Source organism: Paramisgurnus dabryanus, chromosome 8, assembly GCF_030506205.2.
Source record: "Paramisgurnus dabryanus chromosome 8, PD_genome_1.1, whole genome shotgun sequence".
Lineage (NCBI taxonomy): Eukaryota > Metazoa > Chordata > Actinopteri > Cypriniformes > Cobitidae > Paramisgurnus > Paramisgurnus dabryanus.
In genome coordinates, this window is record NC_133344.1 from 20201788 (window position 1) to 20221787 (window position 20000).

Here is a 20000-nt window from a genome sequence, read left to right on the forward strand (position 1 = left end):
TTCTCTAAATGGTCGTGTTTATGAGGATACTTGCAAAGACGGGAATTTTAATGACGCATATATGTATTTAAGGCCAATAACGTAGCAACAATGCTCACAAGCTTAATAAACAGCGGTTGTGCGACTTGCATCCTCCTCACACACAGAAACAGAAAGAGCGCACACATATAGATCTGTTGTTTGTGTTTCAATAGCCTAAAATAACTTGTATTAAAACTGCCATGAATCGTTTTTTTTTTTTTTTTTTTGAGATTTGATACAGTATTGCCAAACAAATGATACTCACATGTATCAATATTTTCTTACACCCCTAATACAGTCTACTAGCAAATTAATATAAAATTTAGGGGTGTCCTCGACTAAGGATTTACATATTCGAATCAGAATTGTCGAATCTTTCCAAAGTCGACCGATAGTCGAATCATCTATATTTGTGTGCAAACATAGATAAAACGAAGATAAAACTGACGATGCATTTATTTTTATATATATGTGACCCGATCTGCCGAAATGAGTCGGAAGTCGCAACGTTCTATTTTAAGATATGAGCCGATAATGTGGAAAAACAATGAAATTATCAAAAAAAATATTTTTAGCTAATTTCAAAGAACAGACATTAAAACATAATCTCCCAAAGTTTCGTAGTCCAAATAATTGAGTAAAGGTGTTTAAATGACTATTAAAGTTGAAACAGTTTTACTTAATCCGCTGGAAATTGCTTTTCTCAAATACTCTCGTCACCTCCGAGCATTCCGGGGATCCCCTGAAACGTCACTATCTCTCCAAATATGGTGTTACACGTTGTTTTAGAGCCAATCAGAAATCTTCATAAACGCTGATCGTTTGTCAATGGGAAACCCCGGGGCACCTGATTGGTCCAGCCATCCTCTTGTCAGTCTCGCAGCACACTACTCTCCTATTTAACTCCTTTTTGAATTGTTTACACTGTTATTGTTAACTAGCCTACACAAAGATATGATTGCATAGGCAAGCATTATTTGTTTTCTTTTTGCTTGTCTCTCTGTCTCTCTCATTTTCTCTCACACACGCGCGCGCACACGCGAACACGCACGCGCACACGCGAACACGCACGCGCACACGCGAACACGCACACACGCGAACACACACACACACACACACACACACACACACACACACACATTCTGGTTTCCATGTTCTATTCCCTTCCCCTAACTCAAACCCCAACCATCACAGAAACCTTTACTTCACATTTTCAATAAACATCATTCTGTTTGATTTATAAGCTTGTTTCTTGGTTTACTGTAATAGCATTTATATTAATGTCTTTGGTCAAATTAAGCTGTAAAATAAATTGTTTATCCCTTTAAAAATGCAATGGATTTTGAAAGATATCTACAAAAAAGGGGCAAAAAACTTTAAAGGCGTTTTTCTCAGGTTTTCAGTTGGAAAAAGAAGACAGACAACCTTAATTCAAATGTCTATATCTTTAAAACCATTCAAGGTATGACTTTCACTAGGATATCATTTGAAAGCTTATTATCTCCTCTTTCCACTGATACCAAAATCTCAATTTTGAAATTTGGGTCACTGTGACTCATTTTGCTGGATCAGGTCACATATATTTTTATTTTATATATATATAATTTTTTTTTTTTTTTTTGTAAAATGTAAGCCAACATTTGTTTAATTATTCATCATAACATTTTAAAGCCACGATCTACAGAACATCACACAAAAAACATTTTGATAACTTAACCTAAAAAAATAACAAAGGTGATCCTGCCTTGGAAACCCCGGCTACAATTCAGTGTTTTTATTTAAATTGGAGATTTAGCGCGTCAAAGCAGTCATGCCCAAAAAAACGACAAATGAGAAATGACAAATAATTTGTGATTGTTACTGTAAATGATAAAAACTAAGCTTTATAAACAATTCAATAAACGTTAATTTATAACAAGAAAAACACTGAAATTAATGATTTTATAGACACTATGCATTGTTATTTAGCACAGAAATACCTGCTTGCTTGCTTTGACTTTGATCATCTCTGTATTCACTTTAGATACAGAAAGACCTGATGATATTATTTATTTCACGAATCTCTTTGCTATCATTTGAAAGTGAACACCGACCATAATATTAAATCACAAGAAAGACAGTCATGTCAGGCATAAATATAGGTTCGGTGCAGATATTTTCCATGTCATCACTGAAATTTAGAGAAACTGCTTACCTGTTTTGTAGTTTACTTTTGACAAGAGAACCACTCTGTTTTAAATACATTTTAAAAACTTATACTCATCAAAAAAATCAGTATTTTAATGTTTAGACGCAGAGCACCTATCCCGTTCGGCTAAATTACATGCGCAAGCATGGCCAGCACGCAAAAGCGCAACATCGATAGAATAAAAAGCAATCCAAAATGTACACACTTAAATTAGATCAGAATTTACGTTTATAATAAATGCAATTTTAAAAAAAATAAGGTTAGAAGTAACAACGTCCAGAACAAACATGCAAAATGCCTCAAGTGCACAGAAACAAAACGCAAGCCAAATAGATAAATCAGATAACCCAGAGTGATTTATAAATTAAATAAAATAAAGAAATTATTAAAAGAATGAAAGTATTGCCAGAATTGCCAGCTTTGTCTTTTAAATATAGAAACAAAGAGGCAATGGTTTATTAACATAGGAACCTCTTATGGACGTGTCGACCGGTCACAGGGGTTGTTGGATTTATTAACGCATTTTAAAAATATTTATTGAAAGCTACTACTTCACAAATTATTTGCAGCATTATAATAATATGCTGTATATTAATATATTGGGAGAAAGCTGTTATATGTGAAATCAGATAATGTGTGCACCTATATATGGCCAAAATTGAATGATCTTCATTTCATAACACATCTGCGACGATTTGACTGTGAGATTGGTAGTTGAATCAGGCTTCTCCTATCGATGCATCGAATCTAATGCACCCCTAATAAAATTGTCGATGAAAATATGTTGTTTATTCAAACTATATCCAATGCCTTAAACCTGTGAGACCCGTTTACTCATTTGCATTTGCAAAATGCAAAACTGGCATCAGATTTTGCAGAGTAGGATATCATTTAATAAAAAAAATGGAGTCTCTACTTAGTTAATGCTTAGTGTTGTGCAGGGTTTTTACTGTCATACGCCCTGCTTTTTGAATTCACTTTTGTATCAAATAGTTTACTCTTCCGGTATCTCTTTCGCTCTAGCCACAACCTGCTGGACTCCAAAATCAGCACCGTCCTTTCCATGTGCCAGGACCCGAACCTCCTGAATCCGGTCCATGGCATCATTCAGAACGTGGTCTATCACGAGGAGTCCCCTCCACAGTACCAGCCGTCCTGCTTACAGAGTAAACTTTCACCCACTCCCTCCAGGCGTTTCTTTACCTTCAGATATATGTTCTTTGCAAATGCAATCCCACCAAAAGTGTTTTAAAAAAGCGGTCTCTCCCTTACTGTCTTTTCCATTGCTGTCCATCTCTCTCTCACACAGGTTTTGGTTTCAATGGACTATGGAGGTTCGCTGGGCCCTTCTCAAAGGTATGATTAACTGCGGCTATAAACCTTGTTTTTCCCAAAAAAATTCAGCTCTTTGCGCTTCCTTTGTGGCATCTCCGATTTTATTGACCAAAACGGCCTCCCTAAACATCTTCCTACGCCCATAGTTCAGCCATGTGCTGAAATATTGGCAGGGGGTTTATTGCTTATGCATCCATGCTTGAATCCTCAAGGATCCATAATTTTAAGGTGCTGCTGACAGACAATAAAATGTTAGAATAAATGTTACTTGTTTTGACCACAGAAATCCTGATGGTATTGAGTGACACGTCATGTCAGTCATGTATTTAGGCCCGTTGGTCCTTTTTTTGCTCTCTTCCCAACAGCAAACTCAAATTCCTGACTATGCTGAATTAGTGGTCAAGTTCTTGGATGCTTTGATTGACACCTACATTCCTGGCATTGAGGAGGAAGGAGGGGAAGAGTCGCTGCGCACACCCACCTCCCCATATCCGCCCACCGTCCAGAGCCAGCTCAGCATCACAGCCAACCTTAACCTGTCCAACTCTATGACATCACTCGCCACCTCACAACACTCACCAGGTTAGTCCTCACGTCATGTATTGCAGCGTGTTAGCACAGGTTAAGTCATTTACTAAATTGTACATACACGTGTTTACAAATGTATTTGTTCACTTAACCATATACATTTTCACAAGCTACTCACACCTGCTTATATAAACAGGATTAGTAACGAGTGATATAAAACACAATTTTAACACACAGCGTTGTGACTAACATTGCAACTCCCATCATTTATTACTATTTTACATCACTAAAAAGAATTTAGTTTTTAAACACAAGGCCTGTTTCACAAAAATCATTAAAAATGGTTGACTCACCCAAACTAGACAGTGCACTAATTCTTCACTATCACTTCACCATGTAAGCAATTGTGGTTGTAAGAGCTTTTCTCTCTGCTTTTATATCTCAAACCCAAATCTTCGTTTTGTCAGACGCGCACGCATTTCACACGCAACTTTTCTCAAGCTTGATGTTAGGCTATAATGTACAGGGCTTTGACAGGGTGTGTGTGCATTTTACACCTTTGCTTTGCATTTGTATCTTCATTAACCTCACTGCATTCTGTCTCCTTTTCATTGGGATTGTGCTGTCGATTCAGAGGGCCCTATAGTTTATAGACGGTCCCCAACTCTCACCCATCCGCGAAGCACAGAGGAGGTGCCACCGAAATCAGCTGGTACAAACCTAAACTATAGAGCTGTGTTGGGCAATTAATGTCCAGTTCTATAGTTTGCGAACTGTGGTAACTTATTTAAGTGCCTATTTCTTGTCTTTACTTTCTTTCAGTGGTGGCAGTGTGATACTATTCAGTTTTAATTGGCCAATAAGGGGTACATTCTTAAAGGAGGTATTTTCATGTAACTTAAGACAATTGAGGATCCAGAAAGCACCCCTATATTTAAAAACATTTTAAGTCACATTCCTACTCACTAATTTCTCTTCTGTGATATGAATTTAATCTGCATTTTTAGCTAATATTGATTAGGGCTGGGCAATGTAACCAAAATTAGATCTTAATGTTTTTACTTTTTAAGATGCATAGATAGATAGACAGGTAGATAGATAGACAGATAGATAGATAGATAGATAGATAGATAGATAGATAGATAGATAGATAGATAGATAGATAGATAGATAGATAGATAGATAGATAGATAGATAGATAAGACGCATAATGCACATGGTTCACATGATGTGGCGAACACATTTTTTGAAATGACAAACCACACACATGTCGGGCTAAATACATGTTGTGACAAGCTTTGCATCATGCGCCCTCGAAAAAGAAGTCACTGGCCACAAGTGTATAAATATATAGTTGTATATAGATGTCAGAGCAATCATTTTGACCACATAACAAAGTAGATATTAATAAATGTTTAATTCATTCTATTCATATTATTGCGTGTTAAAAAAAAAGTAGAAGAGAGAGAATAGGTTACCTTGAATTTTGATGCATTTGAATATAGGACAGATGACGTGCAAAGATTTATTGACCAAATAAGTTAATTTATTCATTGAAATGAATAAACCCCCCTCGTCTTTATGAAACCGAAACATTTTATTTTTGACAAGGTATTTGTTCCAGAGATCAATTTAGCCATTAACCAGACTGATAAACAAACAGACTAGGCGTGTAACCGTGACACCGTGTGTGCATCCGATGATACCATCTTTGTTAATGGGTGAGTAACAAAAACAGCTTGGTAAGATGAGAAATTCTTAAAAAAAAATTAAAACTTGTTTAAAAAGCATGCATCAGGTTTATTTCAATGCACATGGTGTATTTATGTAAAATTTATGCAATAAAAAATGACATTTGCACCATTTTTATGAAAGTTAAGACTGAATGGACCTGAAAATGTCAAATGGTGTAAATGCTAATTGCGCCAAAGAATGAGAAATATTAAATATTTTATCCACCTTGATGGCATGTAAGCATAATCATTAAAACACTAATAATTTTATTAGTTATTTCTAAATGTAAATTTTTATGCGTTTTTGTAATATTTGTCCTGACATATGCTGAAAACAGCTCTGTTTTCTAAATAATCTTTGACAAATGATGTAAAAATAAATGTAAAAAAATCATATTACACTAAACTAAATGATTATATTTTTTTACACATTTTTAATGAATGTATTTATATTTTCATTCAAAAAAATACTAGTTACACCAATTGACACAGACCGGTTACACCACATTGACATTTTTGTAATTTTCCCCAAAATATTCTTTCAAAATGAAATTAAACCAGAAATTTAATAATTGGTCCTTAAAAAACACAATGTATGCAAGTAATCTACAAATTTATTTTGAAATTTGAACCCTTTTACATTTAATTGAACCATACGGACATAAAATAATTAATGTCACATCATTGACCCTAATACAGATGTATAATATACAATTATAAATATAATACTTTGTGAATTTTGAATACACCGCCCAGTCCTAATAATAACAGCTGCTTAGCTTCACTGTATAGAACAGGGGTGTCAAACTCAATTTCATCCCGGGCCACATCAGCATTACGGTTAATCTCAAAGGGCCGGTTGTATTTGAATGACTATATGAATGTATCAACTCTTTTATTACGTTACATTGCATAGTTTTCTCTGCATTTGCTTACTATTGGTTTTTTTAAATACCTCAATTAATATCTAGCTTTGAAAGTAGAAGCCCAGGCAAATAATGACAAAGTGTATAGAGTACAGAATAGATTATTTAAAAAATAATTGTGGTAACAAAAACACATGTAGTATGTGAGTGCACTCAAAATGTTCTGTTATCCTTCATTGTGCAGGTCAGAAAATGAGAGGCATTTTAAGATACTAATAAAGAGTTTTACAATCTCCACCACAATAGGCCTATGCATTTATTAGACACATATACTCTGGCTTGTCATTTCTTGCCCTCTTTAAAAAAAGCTGTGATTTTTTTTTACCTGGCTTTGAGTGTCTGACTGATTGACTGACGTCTCATGAGTTCAGTGTTGTAGGCTACAGATCAATAGTTTCAATCGTTTATTAAACGTAATCGGTTCAGATGAGTCATTAGTTCGCGTATTTAGCGGGAATAGACGCGTTGTAAACTAATCCCAGCTGGACATCGCGAAACATTTCTGTACACGAGACGGAAAACATTTTCTCGCTGGATCCGCGTGAGCGTGCACGAGAGAGGGAGAGAAAGAACGAGCAGATACTGTCCGTTTCCAAAGGCTGCAGCCTGCGGAGGTCGCATAGGCAGCGTCATCAAGCCTGGTTTATTCAAGTTAACTCACCATTACATTCGCAAGTCATACGCATATTACAACAATTTACTATAAACAAAAAATTATATTTAACTTTATAATTGCTAATATTCTGAAACAAGACAGTCTTGATGACGTATGCAGCCTGGATATGCGACTTCCGGAGGCTGCAGCGTTCGCATTCAGACACGCCCACTCTAGTAGTGTGCGCGTGCGGGGCACTGCTCGTTCTCTCTCATGCAATCATCAACATTATCACTATAATTACATTACAAAAAGACTTTGGCGGGACAAAAATTAGTTTTGGTGGCTGCTAATAAAATCAATGTTGGAAATAACCTGCAAAAAATAAAACTTATAATAACATTAAAATAATCTGTAAACTCTTGCGGGCCACATAATTAACATAATTTGTAAACTCTCGCGGGCCAGATGAAATGAGGGGGCGGGCCGGATTTGGCCCGCGGGCCTTGAGTTTGACACCCCTGGTATAGAAGAACGCCATTGTTAGCCGTTACAATTAAAGCAAGTCAGATTTTTCTATGAGCTGCCATTTTTATTTTGATTTCCTGTTTCTTCCATTCATCTGTCCTTCCTGTCCTCTTTTGAGTTGTGGACGTGTCACTCATGTCTTTTCTTTTTTTCTTTTCTACTTTCTCCGTTCGAAGCCTGTCTGCCTTGCTCTAAGTCGGCCGTATTCCCACCTCACCTCGCCCTCCCAGGTACTCATTGACCACCAATGTGTGAAAACAGCAGTTGTTGCCATTCGCAGCTGATCGGTTAGAGGGTTGTTTATTGTAGACTTGCTTGAGTAATGAGAATAAAGTATCAGATTAAAGGACAGGAAGTGTGATAATAAGATCAGAAGGGCCTGGTGTTAACCAAACACTCGGAGAGACAGCTGCTCCGTAATATGACAGGACATTACATTTGCAGTTTGAAAAGCATCAATGTGGGCTTTTCACACTTGAGGTGTCATTTTTAATACTGGGTTTTACCACTCGTGTTTTATTGAAACGATACAAGTAACAGAGGGATTTTTCTGTTTGAAATATGTGTGAAAGCATCTGTGTTTATTTAATTAATGAGGCAAGCCATGAGGAAGTTTATGATTGGCTGCCTTTTGTTGCTAAACAACAACATGACCTGCAGATTCTGTGCATGCGCAAAGTCCCTCTCTCAGAGTGAGTGGTGATTGGCTCTTTTTACTGGGAGGCGGGACAAGAGCGGCCATTCTGATCATTGCGATCTCCCCCATTCATATAAATTCCAGTGGCGCAACTTGATCTTAATGTTTAGTATCTTTGTTATAACCCAGGATTGAAAATGACCTAAGTGTAGTGTGACAAGCATTTTAACTGTTTTTATTTTATCATCACTGTTATTGTTACATGGTTTATGTAAACTTGCTGGTAATACAGACCAATTTCTTTTACATTCAAACAGTAGACAATGCGTTCTATAGCTAGACTTAAAGGGATGGTTCACCCAAAACTGAAAACTTTTTCATTATTTACTCACCCTCATGCAATTTTATCCCTTATGTCTTTCTTTTTTCTTCAGAACCCAACAATTTTTTATGTGATTTTCTGGTTTCTATGGGACTGTTAAAGCAACTCCACTCCATTCATGCTGTATATTTGTTTTTAAAGTGTCCTGAATGGATACAAAAAGGTTTAGTGAAAAGTAAACTAAAATATAATCCATTATTTGGCCAATAGGTGTCAGCGCCCCATAATGCAGACAATTCAGTGAGACGTTTTTTTAAAACGCATCATTTTCAATTTAATTTTGCAACTTAAAAGCATACAAAATGCCTTTTACAAACAGGACTGTAGGAAATGGCAAATGTAAATCAATATATTGAATTTGAATTTTCTTTTTGCACATCGATTGCATGGAAATTTTAATTTAAACATAAAAATGCATTGCCATTTTACATAATGCATGGCCATATTGCATTATTACATTCTAAGTTGAAATTTGCTACCAATATGCTTCCATAGACCTGTGCCTCTTTCAGTGCAATGTGTAACAACTGAGACACTTAAGTTGCATAGCACAAATCAAGTGGAGTGTATTTAACACTTTTGGGTCCTTTTAAGTGCTTTCTGATACTTTGGAAGTAGAAAGTGACCGTCTTGGTCGCCATTCACTCCCGCAGTAACCAAAACAACACTTCAAAATCTGCATTAGGGCTTTGAAGAACAAAGAAAGACAACAGCATAAGTGAACTATCTCTTTAACTGTTACATTTGTAGCTTTCCCTTAGTGATAAGTTTGTGCATTGAGACCCCTACTGTTCAATATTTGTATTTACTAAACTTGCAGCCAGATTTGTAAGACTTAATAACTTAAAGGAGGGGTGCATGATCTCTGAAAGCCAATGTTGTATTTGAAATCACCTAAACAAACACGCCCCACCACTATAGAATCTGGACCTTCTTTTGAAAGACCCAACAACAAGTGTGATTTGGTATTCGGCCCGACTCCCTTTTCCAAAGTGTTTTTCATAAATCATGCACCCCGCCTTTAAAGTTGTACATTTATGTAATGGATAATATCAATTTGAAAGTAATTGATTTATTTTTATGAGTTATCTTATAATGGTTAACATAACAGTGGTTACTTTTTTTACAGGTATTGACAAGGAGAACGTTGAGATTTCGCCCACTTCAAGTCTCTCGTCCAGTGGGCGAGCACGGCATGGGTCAGCCAGCCAGGTGCAAAAGCAACGCAGTGCAGGCAGCTTCAGACGGTCAAGCATTAAAAAGATCGTCTGAGATCTTGAGGAATCCTTCGTGGCTATTGTGCATCTCCACGAATCCGTTTTGTTTTCTGCTGTCCGGTTTAACACCGTTCCTGCATTGATGTCCTGAGGAAGGACACAAGTTTAACTGAAGCTCGCCACACTCGGATAAATTCACGAAGGGGAGTATGAACAAACTCGGAGATTGCACCGAAACGCTTCGCGTTGCACTTAACACCGTCAAAAACTGAATCCGTTTTGGGACCGACCACATTTAAACGCAAGATTTGGCGCGTATGCGCATCTCTGTTCGCTTCGAGCTCCCGAACCATTTTGAACGTGCACCAAGAAGAGGCATCCTTTCTTCATCTTGCAACTTGCACAAACGTATCTTTTATTAAAAGAAACATGAATGAGAAACTGACTGAATCAACCACTACAGCATACGGATGACCAATTTTAACTGTGTGGAGACTTGCAGCCTCATTATTCTGGCCCGGCATGACCTGCCTTTTCCATATAGTCTTGGACCCACGTTTAGGATGGATGAACAGCCTGTCGTAGAGAACCTGATATTTACAGGTTTCAAATCTGGTCGTCTTTATGATCCCAACCAGATGTATACACGGAAAGCTTACGCGTGTACTATACTATCGACGACAATAACGATCATATGTTTTGGGTTCTGATTTTATCCATTGTGTGCCTTTGTCAGGGTTCTGAGCTGTGTATGGTTTGTCAAATAGGCAAGACCTCATTAAGGAAGGGAAAACAGGTACTAATTATGAAAAAAAAAGTGTTGCGGCTTTAACATATACAGTAACCGTACGTTACTATGGTCTAAACAGTACCATGTGACTAATTGAATATAAAAAAATCATCCTGCAACATCTAAATATTTATTCTGTAAATGTAGATAATCCTTTTAGAAATCACATGAAGGTATTTCTTTGCAGTCGTTGTTATGTCATCAGTCGTCAAAACAAGATTAAAGAAGAGCAAAGGATGAGTCCGTGTAGTTTTCCGTCCTATCTTTATCATAAAAATTATGCTTTGTTTACAAATACAATTGGTTGATGTAATGTAGATTACAGAGTGCCATCAGGTGTGACATTTCCAAAAATGTTCCCCTTCAAACACAATTGGCATTAAAATGAACGTTTTTGCGTCTCACAGTGGTGCAATATGTTTTTTGTTGAACACTATGGGTTTTGAAATTGCACATAATTAAAATGTGTGATCTGGAAATATCCGTGCATTTTTACTTTCCAATTTCCCACATTTGTTTCTCACTAAAGTCTCCAAATCCCACAAAACACTGACATGGTAACATTGCACCAAAGACTAGTTTGCAATATTGTGAGAAGAAACTGTTGTGAACTCCATATATTTTTGTCTGTCTGTATGTGTTATATACTTTAAACGAATTTCTTCCTTACAGTTTTCACGTAGCTTGTAACACATGGTTATCTCACACAGCCACTAATCTGTTATTGTGAAATTAAAGCGAGAGCGTTTTTATTTTTGCAAAATTTAACAAAAATTTGCCATTTAAAGTTGACAAGTACAATGGCCTTGGGTGTTTTTGTGTGCAATATCTGTCTTCTGCATTCAACGACCAGTCGAAACTAAAAGGTAATGGTTGTGGTCCTGGTAACGAACCCATTAATGTTTATGAATGTCATTTATTAATTTTTTGTTGTTTTTAATGGAGGGGGGGAGTAAATGGCATGATGTGTTTGCTGCTTCATGCGGAAATACTTATGAAAGGGAATCTTGCATTACTAAAGAAGGGTACCTAACAAATTAAAGAGGATGGCAAATGTGGGATTTAATTTTAGCTTTGTTTCCGAAAGAGTTACCAGAGTTTCATGTTTTACTCTTGGAATTGGGACCAAATCAATGTTGTCTTTTCTGTTTCATTTGTGGATTTATTTTTACTTTAATGTTTGTTTTACAACTTTACTACCATTAAGATTCAAACACTTATGTTTCTCTAAATTTTGTATGATCATTTTAGTGCACTAAATATTATGGTAAAATATACTAATAACAGCAGATTTCACAATGCCATACGTTTTATCAAAAGCAAAACTTGAAATAGGATTAATATGTTTTTTTCCTGATTTATATGTTTAATATTAATCTGTGTCAAATTTAAAGGTGTGTTTTCAAAACCGATAATATGAAGGAACATCAGTGACCCAAATGAGACGTGTAAGATTTTATTATTTTGCATTTATTACTTTAAAAAACCAAAATATAACTCCTTTATATTTAAATCTGACATGTTGCATTGCTGTTGCCAATTAAAACTGACTAAATCAGATGTATTCTCTGTATGTCTGATATCTTGTTACTTCAATAACTCATAACATGCCCCTAAGCCTTTTAAATTACATATGTGATTGAATTTTCTTGTTCATCATAAACAGACTAAAAAGGTTTATTTTATATAATTCAAGATTTGTTTGTCTGACGCATTTTTGCCACATTTTAATTGCATTGATCATCTGTAAACAATGTATTTGTCACTTGTAAATATGTTTGTGTAAAATTGGAAGGTATATAAATACAAGTGTAAATATATGTGATATTGTATTACTTGCTTTTTTTGTAAAGCGGTTAGTTGCTGTACATGTATAACATGGCAATTAAATTATACCAGTGTTCGTAATAAAAGTTTCCCTCAACCCTGTTAACATGCTGTGCAGTTGATTATTCCTTGACAGTTAACATAAATCCCTCATTATTTGTGGTTAAAGAGGCAAAGAACAGTATGTTGCCATAGAATACAAAACTGTATTTACTTAGATGCTAATAAGAGTTTTGTAATGACATTTTGTGAGCCTCACATGGGTTTATTTCCTCATTATTTAAACATTGTGCATGCAAAAGACTGCTGGAAAACAGGCCAATCTCAACATAAAACAGACTGTGATGTAACAGTCGAGATGTACGCCCCAACATATTTACTAATGTGAGCTACTGGCATGAGCCTTATGGCGCTTTTCCATTGCATAGTACCCCACGGTTTGGTTTAGTTTGGGTCGGGTCGGCTTACTTTTGGGAGCTTTCCACTGGGTGCATTACGTAGTACCTGATACTTTTTTTGGTACCACCTTAGTTGGGGTTCCAAGCAATCCGAGCTGATACCAAATGTGACCCGAAAACACAGCAGATCACTGATTGGTCTTAGAGAATCGTCACATGCGCATTAAATGTGTATATGCAACTTAAATGAGGCTCCGCGGAGCGCGTCGACTGACAACCCAACAGGTGTTTGAACAGAAACTGTCATGTGAGACAGAGGTAGTGATAAACGCGATGTGCAAACATCTTTGTGGTGGTTGATTTTGATTTTGTGGCGGACTGATCATCCCTCCCACTGCGAAGTGTTACTAAACTCGATGGAAAAGCTAACCAAACCAAAGTGAGGTGAGCTGACCCGACCTGACCTAAACCAAACCGTGGAGTACTAGGCAATGGAAAAGCGCCATTAGAGAAAGCAGTGCAGAGCCAATCAGAGCAGAGCTCAACATTATTATTCATGACTTCCAAATAGGGCAAAAATAGAACATTTCATTCAAAGGACAAATCCTAGGGTTGTAAATGGACATTTTGGATCATTTTTTAACTTAATAAAGTCACATACCTTCTATGTATATATCAAAGAACAATTTAATATAGGATTTCAGTGCATTATTTGGCAACTTTAAGCACTTATGTGAAAAAGTCATTTTTAAATGCTAAGAGATTTATTCAGTAGCCATGTTGTATGTGTTTACAGAAAGACATAGTGTTGTAGTCAAGATCACCTAAACCGAGACTAAGTCATGACCAAGACAGGTCGAGACAAGAACAAGACTTTAAAGGGTCAAGACCAAGACCAGTGCAAGTCACTGCATTAAAACACTTATGATAAAATGTGGAATGCATATGATTAGGCGCTTCTTGTCTGTGTGTGTGCGCGTGCGTGCGTATTTGTGTATGCCATCAGAGAAGTTGATAAAATAATCAAAGGCATTGCAGATATGTGGGAATTTATCTTTGTTTATAAGCACAAAAAAGTGAACAAACACTAAAGAGCTGAAATCAACTTAACCATTAAATCTGAACTGTCTTTCCATGGCTTGCCATCCACTTAAACACAATGCAGGTGTTTTTAGTAATAAAATTAGAAACATTGTCATTGGGAGAAACTTAAACAATGCTTTAAAATTCCAATTTCATATGCCAAACCTGAATAAACTGCATAAAATTAATATAAAAAAAAATTGTGGTGTGCCATCAGTTGTGGTCTTGACCGGTGTTGAAATAAAATTCAGAGTCCTCTCTGTCTGAGACCGAGACGAGACCGAGTAAAAAAAGCGGTCGATTCCAAGACGACACCAAGACCTTTATAAAGTGATCTTGGGACCGGTCTCCAGAACTACAACACTAGTCAAAGACACTAAGAAAAACATTTGACAAGAGGATTTAAACCCACTTGAAAAGCGCAATGGATTAACAATCTATTCATTTAACCGTCCATATTATCTTGGTGTCATAGGGTTGGTTTGAGGCTGTGGGTGAGAATGAAAATATATAAAATTAAAATATATAAAAATCTCTTAAAGGTGTGGTGCATGATCTCTGAAAGCCAATGTTGACATTTGAAATCACCTTAACAAACACACCCCTACCCCAATAGAATCTGGACCATCTTTTGATAGACCCGCCCCACACACAAGCAACCAGGCAACGATGTCGGTTAGTAGACACGCACCTTACTGCCGATTGGCTACAAGTGTGTTTTACTCGGCCGACTCCCTTTCCAAAAGTGTTTCTCAATAATTGTGCACCCCGCCTTTAACTACCTTAAATTGTTTTAATCATATTATCTATGCAGATCATTTTAACCTAGAATTTTAAATTGTGACAAGTTGTGAATTGTTATAACTTCTAAAAGGTTGAAATTGCTTGATTTGAAAAGAGCAAATTTTAAATAGTATGTTGAAATCCTATGTAAAACCAATTTAATTCTGCTTAAGACAGCAGGAAAAAACACATTACAATATACTCAACTAAGCCCAACTCTTAGTTGTCACTTTGTGTCCCCATTATCCTTATTATTAAATATTATATGGACATCAAGCTTTAGATCAAGATGTATATGACACATAACAGGAGTATGATGATTGACCACCTTTTTTACAGGGATAGTTAAACCAAAAATGTAAATTGCTGTTGGTTTACTCACCCTCGGGCCATCCAAAATGTAGTTTTTTCTTTAGTAGAACTTGTTGGGGTTATATTATGCAAGTTCGCAGATGCTGTTTCACTGAGTGTCAAATAAGTAGATAAAAAAAATGTAATGTAATTCTCGCTCCAAGAAACTGAAAATTGTTAACAATACAATAATTTGTAATCCATATCCCCAGGACAGAGGTCCTGGATGTGTTAATGTAGTTTATAATGTCATAAAACTGCATGCACAATAATGCAAAAATTTTGAAAAAATTAAATACTGTAAAAGAAATTTGCCTGACATTTCATATCAACAGCACAAAAGCTGTTACACAGAGCAGACTGGTCTTTTTAATGTGACAAACATGCAGTAAATTTAAGTGAACCAGTCTTGGGGCAAAGTTCAGTTTCTTTCCTAACAAGCATGTAATGTCATTATGTGTTTCTTTCTTTATGCTTTAACATAATCTTACTAAAACCATAATTTATAAATCCATTCTATTCCGTTCTGTCTATCGATATGGGGTACATTGATAACCTGATAATTTTTAAAGAATACAGTAATGTTTGTTAATGTTTTTATGTCATAGTCTTATACAGAGAAATTGCGGTTTTATATCATGAGTCTTTGAATTGGGGATCCTTGTATTTATTGATAACCCCTAATCTAATCAATCTATTATCTCCAAATAATAAACCACAGCTCCATAATGACCCGACCAGCATGGCAAAGTCCGAGATCACCGTAATCCCGCGATAATCCACACATTCACAGAGATTGCGGCGTTATCGCGAGATGTGATCAGCTGATGCAGCTCTGTTTTTAGAGTGTGCGTTCGGTCGGTCAACACGTGGGGAGGAGAGAGAGACAAGAGACATACGGAGTGGGGGATACGTTGGGATCTTGCTGGGCCCTAAATACGTAACATTAACATTATACGAGACAGTTCACAGTGGCGGTGCAAAGGACGCATAAACACAGTAAGTATGAGTCGCATATGTGGGTTTTGCTCCCTATGTCTAGCGCAAAGAAGGAGGGAGCCCATCTTAGCTGTCTGTCTGCTTAGTGCTGCTGTCTTGTGTTGCCCTCTGATTAACATCTAGACACATTTTTACCATATCACCGCTCATTAGCATTTTTTGAAAGTGATTTTCACATCTATTTGCTTGCACAGCATATGCGTGACATTGCGCCACTGGTATTTACTATCCAAAGCGCGTAGTTGAGTAACTTGACAATGGCTTTAGCGGCGGCTGCGGCTAACTGGCTATTGCTGGCTCGCCAAATCTAAATTAAACTCAACTGGCTTGTGCAACTTTTGCACATCCACTGATATCGGGTATTTTGTTATTTGATCACATTTGCGTTCAAGCCACAGTGTCTCATAAAGCTACTGGAGCTCGTATGATCATTATAGAGACCCGTTTAGTAAGTATGATACACTTAAATGCACGCGCACTTGAGTTATCTTTGTTCTCTGCGCATTTTGAAGCTTGTCATGGACTTCAGTGCGTTCGCACCTTAATTCATGTGAATAATGCACCAAGCCGCGTGAACGACCGGTTTCCATAAACTCATGGATAATTCAAGGCTGCCCGAAAGAGGACTCCGTAACGTTAGAGGGTTTCCAGGTTTGGAGTGTTTAAAGTCAAGGTGCCTCAAGAAGTCAGTTGCACGAATTGAGTAAATAACCGCATGGAGTTGTAATTCATTCAGAGGTGCGGCCTAGCATGCGTTAATACGCGCGCACTGTAGGTCAAAATCACCTCTTTGTCATTACGCACTTAAACTAACTTAATTGTGTTCATATTATGCCAGTATCACATTAGTGCGAAATCTTCGGATGCTCAATTTGCTAATATCTTATCATTGAGTGGACGCCCGTTAGTTATTATAGTAGCAGTGGACAGTTAGCCTGATTGCTAACACGGGCTGCGTGCATTACAACCTCGGGGTATGTGGCGAAATAAATACGAGGGGTGTGATTCTGTGCTTATTTTAAATCTTTTATGTTACCGATTTCCACTGCAGCGGAAATTTGTAGCGCGTGGACGTCACTTTCAAGGCTCCCCGGTGTAACTTCATTCTCCACCGAACACGCAGCAGCCGGTGTTTTATATTGCGTGCGTAAATAATATCACGAGCGTGAGTGAATGTAGGTTTGTTTTATTTCAGCTGTACGTGCCGCATACACTACTGTACATGAATTTGTGCTCGGTAGGTGAGTATGTAACGTGTTGCGCGATTGAATGACTACAGTGACCCTCTCCGTTATCGACACCCGTCGCCAAGGTCGAACGGCCACCGTACAGCACGAGCTTCGCTCTTATTCCAGTCCACATGCGCTCAGGCCGCGATACTACGACGCGCGTTTATTTAACCTAGTGTGAAGGTGAACCAGTTCAGGATATCTCACGTAGCCGCATGTTTGTGATCACGTGACCCCACACGATAACCACTTTAGTATGCTTTAGTATTTAGTACACAGTATCAGACTCATATGGGATTCATGTGGGACTGTGGTTGTTTGTAGCAGCTTTTCTCTCTGTATAGTATTGTCATTTTTATTGAATGGAATGCTGCTGCATTGTAAACTATAAAATGTCAGGTATGACTTTAACATTCATTTTTAAAACCATGAGTTTTTTGGGTTATATCTCCCAAAATGTTCCCTTGTGGATACATTTTTACCTTAAATCTGTGATGTGATTGGTGAAAGTGACATGATTGTCAAGTATGGTAGCCCACACTCGAAATGTGACCCCTGCCTTTAACCCAAACAAATAAGTTGTGAACACAAACAGTGCAAGTCGTGAACACACGCATGGAGCAGTGGGCAGCTATCAGTTCAGTGCCTGGGGAGCATTTGGGAGAAATGTGCCTTGCTTTAAGGGCACCTTAGTTACAACCTGTTGGTCGTGAGACTCGAACCAGGCTCTCTAACTATAAGGCTGCGACTGCCATCAATGGTGGCAAAGTTGGCGTTTTGCGTACTTGAGCCATTGTTTCTATCGAGGACCATTGCAAGATACAAGACAGCAAAACCAAAGTCTTTTAGTATGCATGTCATTTTGCTTTATACTTTTTATATTCTTGGACCACAGTACATATACAAAACCTACACAATGGTTGTAATAGTAATACCAAGGAAAGTTTTGGTAAGTGATGGATATAGGAAAGCTTTTATGGATTTAGATGCTCTTCCCGGGAAAAATGAACAACCCAGGTCAAAGTCCTCTTACTAATTCTTAACTTTATGTTCAATGGCCTGAAATAGACATGGAATGTCATCTGAAAACTTTATGCAGATATTTTAACAGAATCAAGAGCAACTAAATTCAAGTCGCACACATTTTTAAAAACTTTTTAAGGTTTAAAAAAGCTTGTGTTTTCTGAAATGCTAAATCAGTTGTTGAGGTTGGAGGATTTTTAGGCACATATTATTACTCATTTAAGTGCACTGTTTATATTGCAAGTTTGTCATATTTGTTGGCTAGCCTGTATAACTCCTGTACAGTACAGTGTCGTGAAAACTACACCATCACTTATGTCAACGTCTCGTGCACCTCTTTAAATCCGACGTCATTCATTTTTTAGCACATCCTTTGTAATCTTTCATCTATACTCTTTATTTGTACAACAAGACAAATATTTTTTACAAACCGTCAACAGCCACAAGCAGTTTGATGTGTCACAAACATTTCGTCTTTTTAACTTTGTGATAATTATTTAGTTTGACTATCAAAGGTTTGTGCTTGTAGAAATATTGTCTCACACTTCATAGACCTTAAACTAGATGGATTAAATATGACATTGACCTTAGAAAAAAAAATATCACTCTCTTGCCAGTTTGTACGGGACATGACAGCATTTTTGCACATAATCTAGCTCCTGATGTCTTGAAGCACAGCGTGATGTTTGTTCTTAACTATTCCACATGGTCATTTAGTCAATATTTATTGGCAGTCAGCTTTAGTTAGCCATCTGTTTTGTGAAATGCAGTCTAAAGAGAAATGGAAACCCTCTTTGTCTTCGGTTGCTATGTACAGGAGTGGATAGGAGGGGTTTGTCTACGATGTATTTTTTTCTTCAGATTATGCTGCGATGGAAAGGCATGCATGGATGTCCTTTTATAACTCTGAGAGGATGCCCCTCCCAACCGATCATCAGCAAGGCAGGCATAGCACGTAACTCCCAGCAGCCTCTGAGGTTGAATGTCAGCCATGTGATATTGTCCCTGAAGTTTCAGCATGGCTGCCGAGACACTCCCATGTCTCTCACTTGAAACAAAACAGACAGGCCAAGAAGGACTGTTATACAGAATACATAGTGTCAGATAGGTCTAACTATGTACTCACCATTTTCTGAATTGTGTATTTCTGCATTGTCTTTGCAGGCTGTGAGCTATTTACATAGTTTTATTTTACGACCAGTGTAGTTATCAGTATGTACAGTGCAGTGTTTAATTTGCGCTTGCATCTTCATCAAGCAGTTGTCTATTTTATAAATATTACAGAGATAAGTAAACAAGACAAAGAATCTTTGTTGAACGTCATATCATGATGACTCACTACTATTTGATTGTCCTAAAGGCAGCACTTCTTTAACCAGAAATGAAACATAATGCAGCAGTAAAGATCTTTACATACGGAAATTTCG

General features: G+C 37.1%; 3 protein-coding genes across 6 annotated transcripts in view; 2 read left to right on the forward strand and 1 right to left on the reverse strand.

The window, feature by feature from the left end:
- Positions 1 to 4675, reverse strand: part of LOC135770945 (uncharacterized) — a 33076-nt gene extending 28401 nt beyond the window's left edge. Inside the window, exon 1 of the mRNA XM_065280887.2 lies at positions 4426 to 4675. The gene's annotated coding sequence lies outside the window, so the exon portion shown is untranslated. The remainder of the gene's footprint in view (positions 1 to 4425) is intronic.
- The window catches only part of nf1a (neurofibromin 1a), an 89917-nt gene extending 77104 nt beyond the window's left edge, over positions 1 to 12813 (forward strand). For 2 of the 4 annotated variants that reach the window (XM_065280881.1, XM_065280882.1), the window contains exons 54-59: positions 3233 to 3375; positions 3519 to 3565; positions 3910 to 4126; positions 4707 to 4784; positions 8031 to 8084; positions 10003 to 12813. In XM_065280881.1, the coding sequence (XP_065136953.1) occupies positions 3233 to 3375; positions 3519 to 3565; positions 3910 to 4126; positions 4707 to 4784; positions 8031 to 8084; positions 10003 to 10145 (682 nt within the window). In that variant the 3' untranslated portion in view covers positions 10146 to 12813. The remainder of the gene's footprint in view (positions 1 to 3232; positions 3376 to 3518; positions 3566 to 3909; positions 4127 to 4706; positions 4785 to 8030; positions 8085 to 10002) is intronic. The other 2 variants (XM_065280883.1, XM_065280884.1) reach the window with 1 other exon arrangement.
- A 3355-nt stretch (positions 12814 to 16168) lies between these two features.
- Positions 16169 to 20000, forward strand: part of akap1b (A kinase (PRKA) anchor protein 1b) — an 18537-nt gene continuing 14705 nt past the window's right edge. The window contains exon 1 of the mRNA XM_065280888.2: positions 16169 to 16321. The gene's annotated coding sequence lies outside the window, so the exon portion shown is untranslated. The remainder of the gene's footprint in view (positions 16322 to 20000) is intronic.